The 18,215-nt window shown below is 39.1% G+C and overlaps 1 protein-coding gene across 2 annotated transcripts; it reads right to left on the bottom strand.

Moving 5' to 3' along the window:
- Nucleotides 1–6,312: 6,312 nt before the first annotated feature.
- On the bottom strand, nt 6,313–14,800 carry slc16a6b (solute carrier family 16 member 6b). 2 transcript variants are annotated; one of them, XM_061065348.1, is made up of 6 exons: nt 14,728–14,800; nt 10,773–11,024; nt 9,700–9,843; nt 8,868–8,996; nt 7,482–8,399; nt 6,313–7,382 (listed from the first exon to the last, which is right to left on the bottom strand). In XM_061065348.1, exons 2-6 carry the CDS (start codon nt 11,002–11,004, stop codon nt 7,108–7,110), a joined length of 1,698 nt encoding a protein of 565 aa, XP_060921331.1. In that variant the 5' UTR covers nt 11,005–11,024; nt 14,728–14,800; the 3' UTR covers nt 6,313–7,107. The 2 variants fall into 2 exon arrangements, with proteins under 2 accessions (XP_060921331.1, XP_060921330.1); XM_061065347.1 differs by lacking the exon at nt 14,728–14,800 and adding an exon at nt 13,199–14,059.
- Between the last annotated feature and the right edge of the window lie 3,415 nt (nt 14,801–18,215).

An 18,215-nucleotide genomic window follows, 5' to 3' on the forward strand; every position in this document is an offset into this window, starting at 1 on the left:
TTGGTAGTTGGTCTTTGATTGAGCTGCTGAATATCCTTGATATTTAGCAAAATGAATAGAAAAAGATTCACTGACATCTACTTACAGCAGGGACAAGGACGCTCCGTTTTTTTATGTTTTTTTTTTCTTCTTACAATTTGTATATATGGTTTTTATTGTCAATTCAGCTTGTCACTCTAAGACTGAATGGCTTCAATATGCCCTAGTTACTACTGACCAAGCAATTTATTTTCCCAAAGCATAGCACCATGGTGTACTAAGTTGTCAGAGATACTGTAGGACTACAATTATATATGAGCTGAAACATTGTCAATATTTTGTACAGCAAACTTAAAAAGTGGACCTGTCATATAGAACAGCCCCAACCCCCTCACATGATTAGTTGCTCCTTTTTTTTTAGTTGCATAAATCATATGTCTTGTATCTTCCTGTTTTGTTCAGAATCAGCTTCCGACCAGAAATAACTGCTTTTGACGTTAGTTTGAAATGACTGTGAACAACGTCTTGATAGACAAAGACATTTTTTTCTTTTCTGTCCATGTAGCTGCATGAGTGTAGTGCTTCCTGTCCCCTAAACCAACAAAGATCTTATTTTCACTCGTAATGAATCTAAGCATGCAGCGGTTAACTGATTTTAGTTGAAATGTTCCCAACTGTAAAAGAGGAAGTTGACGAATAGGGCTGTCTACCAAAAGCTCTCTCTCTGTGTGTGTGTGTGTGTGTGTGTGTGTGTGTGTGTGTGTGTGTGTGTGTGTGTGTGTGTGTGTGTGTGTGTGTGTGTGTGTGTGTGTGTGTGTGTGTGTGTGTGTGTGTGTGTGTGTGTGTGTGTGTGTGTGTGTGTGTGTGTGTGTGTGTGTGTGTGTGTGTGTGTGTGTGTGTGTGTGTGTGTGTGTGTGTGTGTGTGTGTGTGTGTGTGTGTGTGTGTGTGTGTGTGTGTGTGTGTGTGTGTGTGTGTGTGTGTGTGTGTGTGTGTGTGTGTGTGTGTGTGTGTGTGTGTGTGTGTGTGATACGTGTGTGTGTGTGATACACAGTGTCTTCTCTGCTCGGCGAGCCTGACGTGAAAGCAAGCAGAAGCCTCTTTGTCTAAAATCTCACAGTTGTCATGTCTTCTCTTTGGCCTGTACACGCACTAACCCTAACACACCATGAAGTCATAGCAGAGCCTAAACTCTGAAATACTCTTTGTCCACACTAAACAAACTTGCCTTGCCTTGAACAGACAATAAATTGTAATTTATTGAGCATCAGCAGATGAGTGAACAATGGAGTCCAACATACTGATATACTCTGTGAGCGCTTAATGGAACGTCCATACCATAACCATATTATCTCAACAGGGTGCTACATGAAAAGAATAAACTCAAATTCTTCTTTTTGGTTTAAAGAAAGGAAATCATTTTCATCATTAGAGACCTGAACTAATGTCTTATTCCAAGTCAGACCTCCAATCTTAACACAAATGTAGGATGTGCGGTTATAATCTAAAAATTCTCTTGTCAATGTAAGCAAAAATATCTTCTGAAGCTTATGGTGCGCTAGTTCTCCATTATGTTTGTGCACTAAAAAGATTAGAGCCTGACCCATTAATCGGGCTGCCGACAACTGTGTTTGACAGATGTTAGATCAAAGATAGAACCAAGAAAGGTATCGGCCAATGTATCAGTATACGATTATTTAAATCCCTAATATCAACATCGGTCCCAAGAAATGTCATATCGGTCGGTCCCTTAAAAGGTTATGAAATGTTTTAAACAAGGGAGGCGTTCTTAATTAATTTCTTTATTTAAGATCTCATACTCAAATTTTCACCATATTGCTTACGTTGTCATGGACACAAGCAGTGACAATCCTTCTCCTTTTCTTAATAAATTGTTATTAATCCACCTTGTTTTACATTTTAACATTACACAGATTTAATTCCAAATCTCTTTAGTTGACTTCTTTTTTTTTTTTTAATTGACGACTTATCCTTGCCGATGGTCATTCTGCCTCTCACGTCAGAATCAATATACTGCAAGTTTACATTTATTAGATTTAACAATAATTGAACAAATAATGGTGTCCGAAGCTGATTCTTGAGAACTCATACTCGCCCTTAGTTTGTACACAGCCCTGTGTCCTCTTGATAGAAAATAAACAAAGGGCTCAGACCAAGCCACACCACTGATCTGACAAACAGGAACAGTGAGCATTCATGCACTGTACTCTAACCTCTGTCTCTGCAACTCTCCCTCTTTTACATCATCACTCAAAAGAATGGGGTTACACCATGATAGGGATTAAAATTACTTCCAGTATTAAGGTCAATTTACCCTCAGGCTATGACGTGTCAATCAGGAGAGACTTCATGAGTGAAAAATTATTTATTTAGCTCGTGCATAATGAGCATGAGAAATGGCCAAGTGATTGACGATTAGACCCTGTCAAAGTGTCTCTGTGTTTGAGGGGGTTATGAGGCTGAGAGCAAGATGGGATACATCCTGAGTGGGTCTGGTGGAGGAATGAGGTAGCATGTGATGTGGAGCTCAAACTGGATCACAGAAATTAGAGGTGAATTGGATGGAGGAGTGTCATAACATTTACACTGAGATCACAACCGAGAGCAGCAGAGAAGAAAACAGATTTCATGTTCGACAGCCGCAGAGTGATTAGCTACACAATTTGGTTGATCAATGCTGTAGGAGTAAACACCCATGATCTGCTGATTGAAGAAATACATTTCTTTAAAGAGGGATGGAGAGTGGTTTGGTACGAGGCATGAAGAGTCTTCCTGCTTGAACTGATGCTGAGCTTCAGTATGGAATATTGACTCCTCAACTAGGACCCTTCTGTAAGACCTAAAATAAAATGTGATGTTTTCAATGTGTTTATGAAACATCTCTGTGTGATACTAGAAATCCTGAATGCCATCCTAAACTGACATAAAGTAGTGTTTTTGATAAGGAAGCTTCTGTAATAACACCCCAGGACTTAACAGTCATTCTTTCAGTCCAGTTGGAGTCCACAAAACATTCACACCCACATTTTTCCAAAGCACTTGTTTTCTGGTATTTTCCCTTACATCATGAATGCAGAGTTTTTTTAGGTGGTTATGTCGGGAATTAGGAAGAAATCAATTCTGTGATTTATCAAAAATACTGAACTATTTTCACCGCGCCTGTTTTAAAACCCTCTGAATTGTATGTGCAAATACAATGATTAAACATATGCCTACCAGTATTTTGGCTTTCTCAGCTACATGTCCACAGTCTAATTGGGGAATCCACCCTGTTGCAAAATAACTGAAAATGCCCCAATCACAGATGAAGTCCTTATAAGAAGTTTAGTAGTCCGAACCTCAGACTTAGAGAAATCACATCTCTTACTTCATTTTTTATGTGACCCTATAAAGGACTATACTCTTCTGCTTTACATACTTTTAAGCCTGAAGTATGCCTTAGAAAACAAGTTTGCACCATTTGTAAAGAGACAGGATATTTCATATTGGAATGCAAAAGGGGGTAAATCTGTCTCTGTAGACCTTTGCAGTATTCACACCTTCTCCATCAATCCCAACATAACAATTTGAAAATGACTTTTTACAGAGGCGATTTGACTGACTTGCATATTGAGATTCCATACCAGACCAAAGCTTTGATCTTGACATACAGGACACATTTTACAAAATGACGCTAGTTTCTTTGTGATGAGTGACTGTTACTGTTTTATGAGTCAGTGTTGTCAAATCTGCGTCCCAACTCCTACACATATTTGTCACTAGTTCACAAGGGGGAACCCAAGATACAGAGTTCTTGTGACAGGTCCCATGTGATGAGCCATCAGTCCTTTTGATCTGGGAATAAGAAAGGATTGGCCTTGTTTGGTTTTCTACCCTCAAAGCTCCATGTCAAGCAGTGTTTTTCTCATGATAAACTACATTCTCATTTTTTCTGAGACTCTGCCTTAGATAAGCCTTCTAACATCTCTGTGATACAGGTTTTGTACACTGCTATTGTGTCTGTTCTGTGAATCTGTCATGACTGTAACAGTGTGTATCCAATACTGGCATTATGTTTTCCTTGGTAAGAATTGGAAGTATTTCTAAAGTGAATATTTGTCCAAGGAAACCAGTGTAACCTTATGTTGTTGAAACTATGCAACAGCATTGTCCACAGCCATCACTTTGTCTAATGTTGTGTTTAAAATAATCATGATTGACTGAATGATGATTCTCTTAACACCAATGTCTTATTGAAATGATACTTTCTTCAAATCAGGAAAAAAACTGCAGCTACTGCAAAGATGTTCTGATGTTTAGTGCCTCTTATTCTATGCTCTAAACTCTACTTTCCAGCAAGTTTTATACTGTGTTGTGGGTTTTTGGAAATGATGCCACATACAGAATTTGATGTCATCATATAAATTAATTTTCTTTTACATTTTGTTTTTCAGACATTCAAGCTTTCAATGTACAGTCTAACTTATGCTGTTTGTCCTCTAATCTCATAAAAACAAATACAGTTGGAAAAAAGGTGTCTTGTTTTATTTATATTTACTCACAAAATACAGGAGTTAAAAAAGTAGATACATTATCTAGATCGCATAGGAAAAGGGTCGAACCATTTCTTACCCCTGCTAACAAATTTACTAAAAAAGAAAAAAGTCTGTCACAAACCTTTATCTCACAGCAGACAACATGCTTCAAGTGTCTATATTTAATATTTTCTTTTGTGTTTTACAATCCTGGCTTGGAGATGGATCAATTAGCTTAATGGATTGCTGACAGTGTCATTTGTTGCAACTGCTGACACTTTTTCTATTGATTTTTATACTTAATGGGGTCATGCAGAGTAGCAGTAAAATCTACATCAACATGTCAAATACCGAAGAACATTCTGAACAGCGGTATCCATGTTGGTGATTTTTCTAATGCTAGTTATATGACAGACCAAGAAAAGCTAACCAAATGTTAAATAATGTAGTCAGCCATCGTTATTGTCAGATGAGGGGCATGTTCATCACACAAAAAAGAATGGTTAACTCTGATGAAATCATCCATCTTTCAGCCATTCATCCTACATTTTTGGTGTCAATATGTACACAGAAACCATTTTTCGAAAAGGCCATAGGTCAGAGACAATACTGATGTTCAGCCAGCAGAGTTCACTGTCTTAGAACTTCTAAAAGCGTTGAAAGAAAGGAAGTGAGTCGCCCAGTGCAGCTCTCTAACAGATGCTAAGAGGAATTCTTCTATAAGGTATAAAACCAAAATCCGCTGTCAAGGACAATGTTTTTTATTTTCTCAAGTTCTTAAAGTTTAAATGACTTGAGTCCCCTGATTTTCCGTTATAAGCTTTTTTCACTTTTGACCCCAAAATAAATTTGACTTCAAATCATGATTTCACATGCAGTTCATGTCAATACATATTTAAGTCCTGCTATAAAGAAATGCAATTATATATAGTACATTTATGTTGTAACATTTAAGGAGCCATACGTGTGAAGAAGTAGGCTTCAACTGTTCATAAGGTAAGGTCTGAGACAGATTGTGGAGTTGGCTTAGTTATACAGGATGCAGCTGAACACGCTTCAGCAAGCTCAGTGACAATGTGACGGTTACAGTTGTGGTAATTGTCCTATTGATTTACACAAGCTTGTTGTCAAACGTCACACCCAGGGTCCGAAATTAACTTTTTGACTCACTGGCCAAGGTGGCAGGTAGATGAAAAAATTCACCGGCCAAACATATTTTTTTACCTGCCAAAATAACAAATTTAAGTCACAGATTTGATCACGTCATCAGATCAGGAAATTGAGAAATTGTAAAAAAATATATATGCTGGCCTTTATTTTTTTCTTAATGTATTATTTGTAGGCAGTAGTTCCCAGCCCCCCCCCCCCCCCCCCCCCCCCGACTGCTCCCCTCTGAACCGCCCCTGCATTACAACATTACAGACTAAAAACTAAAATCCATCAGAGAAAAATAAATTATTAATCCTCGAAACAAGTTTTCTCCTGATTTAGCTTTGACAATATTAGAAACTTAATATAATCTGCTCGTTAGTGGACGTGTGTATATCTCTGACTGCTCCTGCTGCACGTGATGGAAAAGAAAAGTGGAGCGTGCATTTAGCGTCCTCTAGCATATCTAAAGTGTTTGTAACACAGCGCTGTTTCACAGAGTCTGTGTGGAGATGTGTGAGAAAATCTACCCGCATTTGGCGCTTGGCGGGTGTTAATTTCGGACCCTGGTCACACCCTTTGCATAATGTTGACAAAGTCTCTGTCACAACATCAGTAAACCATGTTTACACTAGACACAAAAAATTAAACTGGGTTTCAAGAATCTTTTATTTAGAAAGTACAAAATTAAAACATAACAGTGCTTAACAGGCAAGGAGCTGCCAGTCATTCAGTTGGATAAAAAAAACAGCTTTAAGTAATATTAAAATAATGAACATTAATTTATCTTATAAACAATAACCATAAGCACTTTAAATAAAGGTGACACAGTGTTTTAGAAAACGGTTTGTGATCTATACTTCAAGTCATATAGTGGTGAATAGCACAACATCAACAGGAATTGAGGCTGCAGGACATATCCTGCGGGAGTGCTTTTTGTGGAGTGACTGTGCCTTTCTATTCTATATATGGCCACCTCTAGTTCAATACTTATTTTAGAAGTGAACATTATCTCTTACTTCTAAATGAGAAGCCAATATAGGACATTAAACCTACATTCCATGTACTGGTCAGCAGAGGTCCATTCCACTGGCTGACACATTTTACCATCTGCATGAAAACATTTTCAAGTCAAGCTTTGACAGTAGGGACATTATTCCAATACAAAACATGCATAAAGGGAGATTGTCTTGTGTTCATTTCGTTTTTTCTTCAGCAGCGGAAACAGACAAATCTGTGTAATGTTGTTAAGGTGTGACACCATGTGCTCAACATGTATGTGCATTTGGCGTCAAAGGAGAGGATGCTTCTTTCCTGGGAGGATGCGATTCAAGCTTGTCAAAATGTTTGGGTGTGACACCTGAGATTTTGAATCGACAGCAGCTGTTGTGGGGTAGTCCTGGTGACATTGCAGCCTTCTCCAGCCTTCTCCAGCTTTGGCTGGGATTATATTATGCAAATCTTTTCCTGATCCAAAGCTTTTCTGAACAGACTGTCCTCTGGGGCCAAGTCCACCTCCAAAAACTCGGGCTGGTCGCTCTCCTGGTTTGTCTTCTCCTCTTCCTCCTTGCTTCTCCCTACCTCTTTGTTTCTGCTCTGTCTTTGACAAAAGCCAGACTTGGCTGGTCCAACCATAGCCAGACAGACAGCACTGAGTCCCATGCCCACCACACAGGAGTAGAAGGCAGCACTATAGTCCTGTGTGACATCCACCAGCACACCTGGAAAGGAAAAAAGAAAGCTGTTAGGATCTACAAGAAGTTCAGCAAGGATCAAAGGCAGAAAAGAGTAAAACATTAAAGGAAGCCGAGGCCTTGTACCTCCTAAAGGTGGCCCTGCCAGCCCAGCAAAGCTCTGGATGAAGACGTACACCCCCACAGATGAAGCCATCTTCTGGATTCCCACCACGTCCTCCTCAGCCAGCATGGGGATGTGAGTAGAGGCAACAGTGCCCATGAAGTAGCCGTACAGGGCGCAGCAGACCACTAGCCCCCAGAACTCCCACACTTGTGTGAAGGCCACCAGCACCAGGCACAGCAGAACCACACATCCCAGCAGCACTAGGGTCTTCTTGCAGCGGACTTTGTTTAACACCACCCCGATGGACAAGCGGCCAAAGATCTCTGCTACAGCCATCACAGAGAGCATGTAGGAGGCCATGCCAGGGTCCACTCCCTTGCTTTTGCTGAATTCGATGATGTAGAGCTGTGGGGCAAAGAATCCCAGTGTGGCAAACAAGCCAAAGAGGGAGTACCAGATGAAGGCACAGTCTTTAAGCACAGAGAAGTCCAGAAGTTTTGGACTGGAGGGCTGGAGAGGACCTGCCTCTACCTCCACAAGTTGATCCTCATACTTCTTGACAGTTGATTGTGCAGACAGTGATGGATCCTGGACCTCTTCATCCTGCACTGCCTCCTTCATCATAGCCTTGCCTTCAACTCCTGCAGTCCTGAGGTCTTCATTAGACCCAGAGAGGGAAGTGACACCTGAGTCCTCTGAGGGCCCAGAGCCTCCTGAACTGATAGATGTTCTGGTTTGTTCATTTTCCAATTCATAATCACCTTGAATATGCTTAAAAGAGAGAGACTCTTTTTCTGATTCATTGTCCTCCTTCAAAGGCTGGGGCATGATAATGATTGGACGAAGGAGGAGCCCTGAGCCAATCACAGAAGCCTGAATGATGCCAAGGACAACCAGACAGTAGCGCCAGCCTATGTGTTCTTTCAGTGCAGTGAAGGCTGTGGAGAAAGGGTGGCATAGGTTATTGGGGTAAGTATACTTACGGTTCAGTTGCTATCTTACCTAGTTTTGTCAAAGAGCCTTAACAGTCTAGCCTTGTGAGGCTTTGTGATGATGAAACTAGTGTTTGATTGGTCCTCTGTTTTATAGACTGAATTAAACCAGCTGAAAGTGACATTCTTCAACTTGAAGCTTTAACTGGAGTTGATCTAAACACTTTCTGTTGACAGTAAACTCACAACCATTGGAAAGGTGTCATTTCACAATGTCTGCAGTTCATCCTCATAAGTTAGCCTTAATCTATATACAGGAGAAACCCCTTTTCAACAACACATAAGCAACACTAGATGTCATGCTTTCATTTACAAGAAGGCGTGTTGCTGTTTTTCAGTGTTAAAAGAGCTGGAACTTTTAAGTCAAGACTAGTGGCATATTTTCTAACAGCCACCCTGTGCCTGAATACTCACCTGGAGCAAATGCAAATATGGCAAAAGATTCCCCAGAGGAAGCAAGAGAGGTGACAAGAGCTCGCCGTCTAGAAAAGTACTGGGCGAGGATGGTGACAGTGGGCAGGAAGGAGAGGCAGTAGCCGAGGCCTGTAAACAAAAAGGAGAAGAACAAAGGGGACATGACAGCCACTGGCCCGCATGGTAGGGACAGGTGTGGGTCAAAGATCAAGGTGTCAGGTCACTCCTTTCTCAAAGGTGGCAGGCTGCGTGAGACGATTCAACTTTGCTACACCTGCTGCTGCAAGACAAAAGGCATGTAAAGACAAAAAAAAAGAGAGACAGGGGAGAGAGGAGAAGAAGGGGTTGTCAAATTAGCTGTGGTCCATTTCAGCAGAAGACATGGTGGGAGAGCTAGCAGTGCTTTCTGTCAAAAGAAGAACAGTTAATGTGATCTGATGTGGATTTCATTAGACCAATTTGTTCATCATCCAATCTTTTACTTTCTTTCCATCAATTTATTTTGATCTCCACTTTCTGCTCCGTCCCGATCTGTAAGAGAACTTAAATGTTGTTGTTTTTTTAAATGATGTGCTGCTTCTGTTTTTCCTACTTAGTGAGTTAAGGTTTTGAAATAGACTCCACTGTAAGGTGTTTAGCAGAGGCGGTTCAACTCTAAGTCACCTCTGAAAGAATCAGATTAATGCAGATTTTGTCATAGACACTGCTAGGAGTCCCTTTAGTTCCTATAATACAGGCTGTTAAACCAGACAAACACATCTGCAGGAGCAAGACATGGAAAGATGGCTAGATAGATGGATGGATGAGGGTGGTGGTGGACTTTGAAAATTACCTGTGACAATGCCTATGGTGATGTACATCTCGTTGATGGAGTTGGTGAAGGCGGAGGTGATGGTGCCCAGGCTCATTAGGAAGCCTCCCACCATCACCACTGGACGATAGCCGAAGCGGTTGCTCAGAATGGTGGACAAAGGGGCTGGGATGGGGGATAAGAAAACAAAGAAATTAAAAATCATTTAAACTCTGTCTTTTAATAGTTGTTTCTTATCAAGTGTTTTGTTACCCTGTTCAGCTGTGTTAAGGTTTTATCGGCTGCTACAATGACTTTACATGTCATGGATGATTATAACTAACAGTTTATCAGAATGAAGTATTTTAAACAGGGTTGATAATCTTAAGGATTCATATAGTAACCTTGATATTGTAGATCTACATATACATGCAGCAGGTAAGTTATCAGATTGCTGGACGTGTCTTTGTTGTTTGGCTGTTATGATGATGTTAGGGGGCTCTGTAGTAGAACCACTTCTTTTCCTCACAACACATACAAAAAAATCTTTAAAAAAAACACTAATTTGGGACAGATTTACTGATAGATTGTCATCTGTCAAGTCTGTGAATTAATCTACACATATAAACATTAGAACTGTTGTAAAATGTTTGATGTTTCTTGTAAGATGTCAACAGGACAATCAGCAGATCATTTTAAACGTGTAATTTTTTTTTGCATGATGCACAGTTTAAAAAAAATAGAATGTTTAAAATGATCTGCTGATTGTCCTGTTGACATCTTACAAGAAACATCAAACATTTTACAAGGCAACACATTATATCTGTTGCAAAGCTTACAAAGCTGTGTTGCTGCTTTTATCTGTTAACATAAACATCAAAATTAAAAGCAAAAGGGTTCTGCAATGAATAAGTGCAGCTCATGTTAGCACAGAGGCCATAACTAAGGTATGCACACTTTGCAAAGATTTTGATTTGAAGGTAAGCCAGGAATCTGTGTTTCTGTTTTGTTCTTAGTAAATCACAAGTAAATGAGTGAGAGTGGCTGTAACATGCAAGTAAATGCAAACATATTATGCTTGAAATTGGAGTTAAAATAGGGAGAAACTGTCTAACCAGTGAAGGTAAAGATGAAGACACAGATGGAGATGACCCATGAAACTCGGCTGTTGCTCTCCTCAAATTCTTCTATCAGATCCTGGAGGAAAACACCCAAGCTCTTGAGGGTCCCATAGGTGCACACTTCCACCAAGAAGAAAGCAACAGCCACAGCCCAGCCCCAGCCGCCATCAGGGACCTCTGGGTAAACGTTTGGACCCAAACAACCCTTTGAATCCGGCATCCTCATGGCTTCAGTGAGCTGCCTGCCTGGAGGGGGAGACAAATGACATCAGTGAGCTCATTCTTAAGTACAACTTGAAGTTGCATTTGTAAGCCAACTAATTACTTGGCGAGGAATGGTCTTGGTATTGTTGCATGAACCCCCTTTTCCAGAACACATCAACCACACTACATCACATGCTTTCATATCCTAGAAGGCCTCACTTGTTAAAGGTGAAGTCTGCTTGTATCACTCAGCTGGTAGGTCTAACAGAGGCTTTATTAACAGACAACAAGCATGAATCATGATCTGATAGTGTCATAACAGTTAATCAAAAAGTAACAGTAATCGCTAATAGAAAGCATTTTCCCCAAAAGATGTGTGCCCATAACATAACATTTGTTTGCTTTAAAGGTATAAAGGTTTCTGCATTTTGTACCGCCCTGAGCAATAAAACAACTTTCACAACAAGAAACTCCACTAAAGAGCTTAGAGAAAGCAAACAAGCCAGGACTTAAGGAAAAAATCATGTAAGTTGATAACTTACACATACAGAGACATGTGAGTCAGATGTATTACTCACAAAACATGCAGCACACAAACTATTATCTCGTATCCGTCCTTCACCTAAGAGCTACTGTACTTGGATCTCCTCCCTTGTGTCACATTTACGTCATATCCCATGAACAATAGGTATAATCTTTCTGTTAGAAAATACTATTCAAGTTAAGATGTAATCCTTAACCAGGAAAGGAGGGTCTAACCAAAATGCTATCATGTTGCATAATTGGAATTAAAGAATCCAGTGTTAAAAGTTTGTTCAAAGCCTGCTCTAAACTCTGGACTAGTGTGCTGCTCTACCACAATACCTGGTACTTTTGTGGTATCAGGCCTGCAAACTTCTAACCTCAAGACAGAGTTAAAACAATGCAGACCACTAAGTGTCAGACAGAATTCTCCCCACACTTTAGATATCAGTGTTTCCCCTACGATTATATTGGGGGGGGGGGGGGGGGGGTGTGATTAAAAGTGTGTTTATATTAAAAAATATATATATATATATATATTTTTTTTTTAAAGATTTATTTTTGGGCTTTTTGTGTCTTTATTGTAGAGATAGGATAGTGGATAGAGTCGGAAATCAGGGAAATAAGTCATTTAAGGATACCTTTGTGATAGAATAGAAAACAGCTGTCATTAAAAGTAACGCATGAACACCAAGATTCCTTCAAGTGTTTGTGTCGGCTTGTCCCCAACCCCCCACCGCTGTAAACCTAGGGGAAACACTGCCTACCATTAATTGTTTTCACACATAAACTAAACAGTGGTATAGTTTATTTAGTATATTTAAAGATGTATTCAAATAGTTTATTTTACTGCATTGTTTTATATAATAACATCATTTCTATAAATACATAATTTAATGATTTAGATTTTGATACAATACATAGGCTACTGCTAATACTAGCAGTAAGCCAAAATACACTAAAAAATATAAAAGTGCCACAGAGAATACTGTTTTACAGTCAAGTTGCTTGTCAAGAAGACTGACTTTTAAATTCCTTACATGTTTAAAAGAACAGGAGAGCTTGTTACAGCCCACATATCAAAACTTATCATACAAGCTATAGTCTAAAAGCGAATGGTGAGCAAGTAACTTGACATAATGAGAAGCTGGATGACTTTTACCAACAGGCGTGTTCTTCGTCAATTTATTAACTGCCACTGTTTATAAAATACTTATTTTGGTATCATAATGGCTTTTGTTGTTGTTATTGTTGTTGTTGCTCGAGTATTTCAAAGTAGCCCACATCTCACTTCACGTGTGCGATGAGGTCTGGCTATCCGCAGTGCAGAGGAAGAGGAGGAATGACGTCACCCCTTTGAGTTTTACACAGCGGCGACGGCAGCAAGTGCAGTTTAGCGTTTGTGTTGGGTTTATTGATTCTCTTTAATATACCGGTAAATATCATTTAAATTTAGCTAGGCTATCTGCTTGATTGGAAATTGAACTGCCTGCCTGACTAAACATCTTATTTTAATGTGTGAATAACAATATAAAGGTATAAATGTAAAGTAGGTCATGATTGGCTACCAGAATCCTTACATACGACTGACTATACAAAAGCAGAAGCAGAACAGCTCTGAATGGCAGCTGTGCTTTACAGTGACCTGAGCCTACAGCATCTCACAGCTGAAGTCAAAATGACATCTAACTTACCGGCAGCGATCACAAGCGAGGTAACAGCAGCCTCTTGGTTCTATGATCTCGTCGTCATTTCATTTTGACATTAAGGTAGTTCAAACATGAAGGCTTTTTACCAAGATGAAGTGAGCAAATATCCGCCTGTATAAAACCACAATACCTACGCCACTTACTGTCCCTGTTGAAAAATAAAATGACCATAACATTGACTTTACTATGGACTTTACTGTTTCAGTTAAAGCTCCATCCCTGCCAACAGCATCTTTTGTCTTGGGAGAATTATTCACTGCCTGTTTTGGCAGCTCTTTACCGGCTCAAGCCGGTATGTAGACGAGGACGCGCGATTCTTTTTCATGAACGCGCAGTCTAGTCCATAGACTGTCTCGTCTCCCTGATGAAAGACCTGCGTCATAACGTCATAACAGCGCCACGTGCTATAAAGCAACCACATGAACCATCGAAATAAATACGAACATAAAATGATTTAGGTCAAATATAGCCTATAGTCAAATGAGTTTACGGAATGCTGATATTCAATATGCCTTAGTTTGGCTTCAATTTTAATACAGGGGAAAATGACTACACATACAGTAGGCTAGGTCTACTGGGAAATGTAGGAAACAAAGAGGTTAACAAATGAATAGGCTAAAGGAATCATGAGATATCGGTATAAAGAGCTTTATTTTCATGGTGAAAGTGAATGAAGAGGGAGAAGCGAGTAGTTAAGCAATAGTGGGTATTGCTTCTACTACATACCCATACATACTACATCTATAGTATTGTTTTTTTCACACGGTAGTCTAAATCTTTTGCCTTCTTTTCGCTTTTAACGTAGCCTACCAGTACGTTCTGTCACGCGCTGTGCAGTCTACAACGCACTACGTAGGCTACTGTACACCTGGCGCGTGCATTGAATAGACAGGTTTATTCCGATTAAAAGTGTGTTTATTTCAGTGAGGATATCAGTAAAAAGGCGACATCCCGTTCCCACCGGTTGAGTCTGTGGAACTCAATCTCTTTGTTTCTATGTGTTTGTGGTGTTTCAGATCGTAGTCCGAGTCAGAAGAACATAAAGAAATATAGGAGCGAAGTTTTACATTTTAATAGTAGCCTAATTACATTTTGAATTACATTGAATAGACCCCAGCATGTAAAGTATTTCATATATCAAATAGCATCACACCATTACTCACCTTTGTCTTTTGTTGTAGTTGTTGAAATCAATGAAGCCCATTAAAGTCTCTGTTCACTTTGGCAGCAGGATATGCATTCAAACATAAGACTAATTTATTTAAAATGTTTCAAATCCTGTGTTATGTGTCCCATAGGCTTGGGAAATACAGGGCGCCGTGAAATTTGTATTATTGACATTTGAACAAAAATTTGCAAAAATGTCATGCTAATTTTAAAATACATTTTCAGGAAAAAATTTGATGGATTTTTGGTTAAATATCCTTTTAATATTGTATATTTATAGGAATGCTGATCAAAGTCATGTTTAATTTAGCCAGTATCTATCATAGTATACTCCAACAACCACTCACCTGTATCAGCTGTGACTGTTCCTTTGGCACATAGGAGCAGAGGTGCCCTAATCTAGAACACGTTATGCTTTAAAGCAGGGCTGTGAATAAGATGTGCCAGGTCCAGCCCTCAAATCTGATTGGACATCCAGGTGTCACTTGAAAATCCCCCCTTCATAATTATTAAAGGTTCAGGGTATTGTTGACCTGCATCTCCTTTAGTACCAGATACACAGAAAGTGTATAAAAATACTTGTGTATTTGATGTAAAATCTAAGGAACCCTTAGAATAATCACGTAACAATGCTACATTTGGGTCAACTTTACACTGGGATGATAATGTTTTTGTTGTTGTTTGTTTATGTTTAATATAATGGTCTTTAACGAAAAGTTTAATTTCACATCTTTTTCTTATATATCTATAAACAAGGACATGATGTAAGTTTTTACTGGGTGTTAAACCAGCAAACATACTGAAAAAGAGTATCTTCTAGGTTGTTTTTAGTAACTGTTCACTTAAAATCAGCTTTTTTTTATACAAACAAACAAACTCCCTATTTGCGTAAAAGACTAAACCAAAGACAATGTTTCTGATAAGCTTTTTGCTTGGATCACACCACATCTTTGCTTTCCTATTTAAAGTGGCACAGATATTCCACCCGAGTACTTACAGTAGTACTCATAATACATATGTAACAGAAGTCCAAAGGGTTACATAACCAATTTGTGTAAAGAACAGGAGCCACACCAATTAAAGTCAGTCAATATGTAACATAGAATGACAGACTGGAGAAATGTAAATCTCCTACTATACAGGAAACTGTGCCATAAAACTAGGAAAATGATTATTTGTTTTTTCTGGCTAAATTTCTCTCCAGTGTAGAGACAACCAACTCTACCACTAAGCCTTAATCTGACCTGCAGCTCCTTTCCCCACTATCTCCCTGGCTTCCTACTCTATCACTGACCTAAATAAGTGCAAACATCCCAAACATAAATCTTTTTTTTCCCCACAGTTTTGTTTATTAAAGGTTTGTACAGAAGTACTTGTGGGTGACAGTGTTGCAAGGTTACATCAACAAACAAAAACAAACACTAGAACAGGGTGGTCAGTCTGGTCACACTATGGATCACGGCTGTTAGTATGCATAACAATCTCAGTCCTTAAAGCAGAGTAGAAGAAAGGGAAGACAAAAGAAGAAACAATAAATAGATACGTCAATACAATAATTACAAGGCTTAATAGACAAAGAGGCTAGCAGCAGGACAGAGCAGGATCTTATTCAGGAACAACTGGGAAAATAATCTTATCTGCGTTAACAAGGAAGGGGCCCCACACTTCTCTGAATTTCTGAGAGGATCCTTTTAATGTATATCGAATTCTTTCGAGTTTTAAATTATTAAAAATCTCTTTTACCCAGAGAGTGTTGGAAGGGGGTGTTGCAAAAGCGATTATATCTGATTGCGGTTTAGGTAAGGGCACCTGAGAGATGCCAAACAAGGCAGTCATAGTATTAGGTTGAAGAAATGTCCCAGTTATCTCCGATAGAGATTTAAAAATTGCAATAATTATACAAAAATGTGCAGGACCAGAACATGTGGACATGGTTTGCAGGCGTCTGGTGACATTTCTCACAGGACGGGTCAACTGTGTCATAGATCTTGGAGAGTCTAACCTTAGAGTCCAGTGAGTGTGGTGAACCACTTTACATTGGATTAAGTCATGCCTGGCACAGATAGATGAGGTATGCACCCGTTTAAGAATATCCCCCCAGAGCTCATCTGAAATGCCCTCCCCCAGGTCCTCCTCCCAGAGAGCCTTCACAATATTCAAAGAGGCTGAGGATAGGTTTTGAATTTGACTATAAATATGTGAAATCATACCTCTTCTCATGATTGGGACTTGAATAAAGAAAGTATCTAGGGTTGTATCAACAGGTAGGAAATTGGGCATATGTATTGTAAGCAAAACTATGAGCTTGTAGTTATCGGAAAAAGTGATTCTTAGGAATAGAAAACAGCTCCTGGAGTTGTTGAAAAGATGCAAATACATTATTGATGTATAAATCTCAAAATTGTTTAATGCCAAGATTGGATCATCCAAACATAAATCTTAAAAACAAGAAGAATTGCATTTCCTTAGTACCTCCAGATCAATTTGGAGTAAAGTGTCTTGACCAAGGATACCTTGGACATGTGGCTGCAGGAGCAGGGGATCGAACCCCTGACCTTTTCGGTTGAGAGACGTCCAACTCTACCAGCTGAGCCAGCCAAATTAAAATTCAGAACTAAAAACATGTGAGGCACAAAATGTGCTGATTGACTTTAAGAATGGCTCAAATATTGATGGAAGAATGAAGAGGCCTCTTTGGTTTACACATGGCCTGTTGTTGATAGTTATGGTCAAAAGCACCACTAAAAACAATGCTATATGTGAACAACTTCCCCTCATGCTTTTAATACCATGTAGTTAAAAAAAAATCGTTTTGTCTTCACTTTAAAGAGGGTAGGTTAGTCTTGCCCATTCATTGGTTCCAAAAGATGTAGTGGTTAGCTGATAGTGTCACATTGATGTGGGCCTCAAAGATATATCAAGTTGCATACAGGTTTTTCTTACTTACACAACATGCTGTATGGTACCAATTGTGATGGACTGTGATGGCAGTTGCTGCTGTGTTTCCTGCAAAGGATTAATAAAGTGCCCATCCATCTATCTATCTATCTATGTAATGCTGATTCAGATTTGATGTCATCACAAAATTTGTCCAAATTTTTTTTCTAAATAATTGACTATCTTTACTGGAGAAAACCTTCAGAGAGATCAGGCTATATCTAAAGTCAAGAGCACATTTCACAACACTGTTAGACAACTGTTAGTATCCAACCATTTCTAACATAATAACTTTCAGATAGTGTTAGGAATTAGGAAACCCTCATTTAATTTCAAAACCATGTTAGCCAACTCCTTTAATAGATCATGAAGTCATGTCTGCTAGTAAGAGGTTAAATGCCAACATTGGCTGATGTTTGACAGTAAATTAATGTGTATCTAATGTACAACTTTAACCAAGAGAATAGCCAATTGCTAAACTGTCCATTGTCCTTTCATTTGATGATCAACCAAGAAGCTGTGGGTTGATAATGATTTGTCTGAGCATGAGTGAACAAGGAGAATGTTCCATATGTGAATATGATGTACAATACTTTCAACATTGTCTCCAGTCACTTGTGGAAGAGCATCACCACTGAGGGGGATGGCTGTCTGCACAAGATTTAAAGATGTAAAATAATGTAAACTATTCTTTATGAAAGTCATTTACTTGAGAATGTAGGTTTCGAACTAAATTTGCATCAAGCTGCAAAAATAGGTGCAGAATATAATCACCTAATAATAGCAATTGTTTTCCCTCTGGTTAGCATTGTTTTTAGAGTATGACTTTCTGTGGTCTTGTTATGTCAGCTATGAACGGCTCGAGCCTCCCAAAAAAAAAATCCCAATGACAAATAAT

The sequence above is a fragment of the Labrus mixtus genome, chromosome 20, assembly GCF_963584025.1.
Source record: "Labrus mixtus chromosome 20, fLabMix1.1, whole genome shotgun sequence".
NCBI classification, from domain to species: Eukaryota; Metazoa; Chordata; class Actinopteri; order Labriformes; family Labridae; genus Labrus; species Labrus mixtus.

Excerpts from the sequence above, each read along its gene's own strand:
- slc16a6b (XM_061065348.1), bottom strand. The coding sequence starts at position 11,004 with ATGAGGATGCCGGATTCAAAGGGTTGTTTGGGTCCAAACGTTTACCCA. Across the intron at positions 8,997-9,699 it reads CACCATAGGCATTGTCACAG|GCCTCGGCTACTGCCTCTCC; the intron begins GTAATTTTCAAA and ends TTTTGTTTACAG. Across the intron at positions 7,383-7,481 it reads GGCAGGGCCACCTTTAGGAG|GTGTGCTGGTGGATGTCACA; the intron begins GTACAAGGCCTC and ends TTTCCTTTCCAG.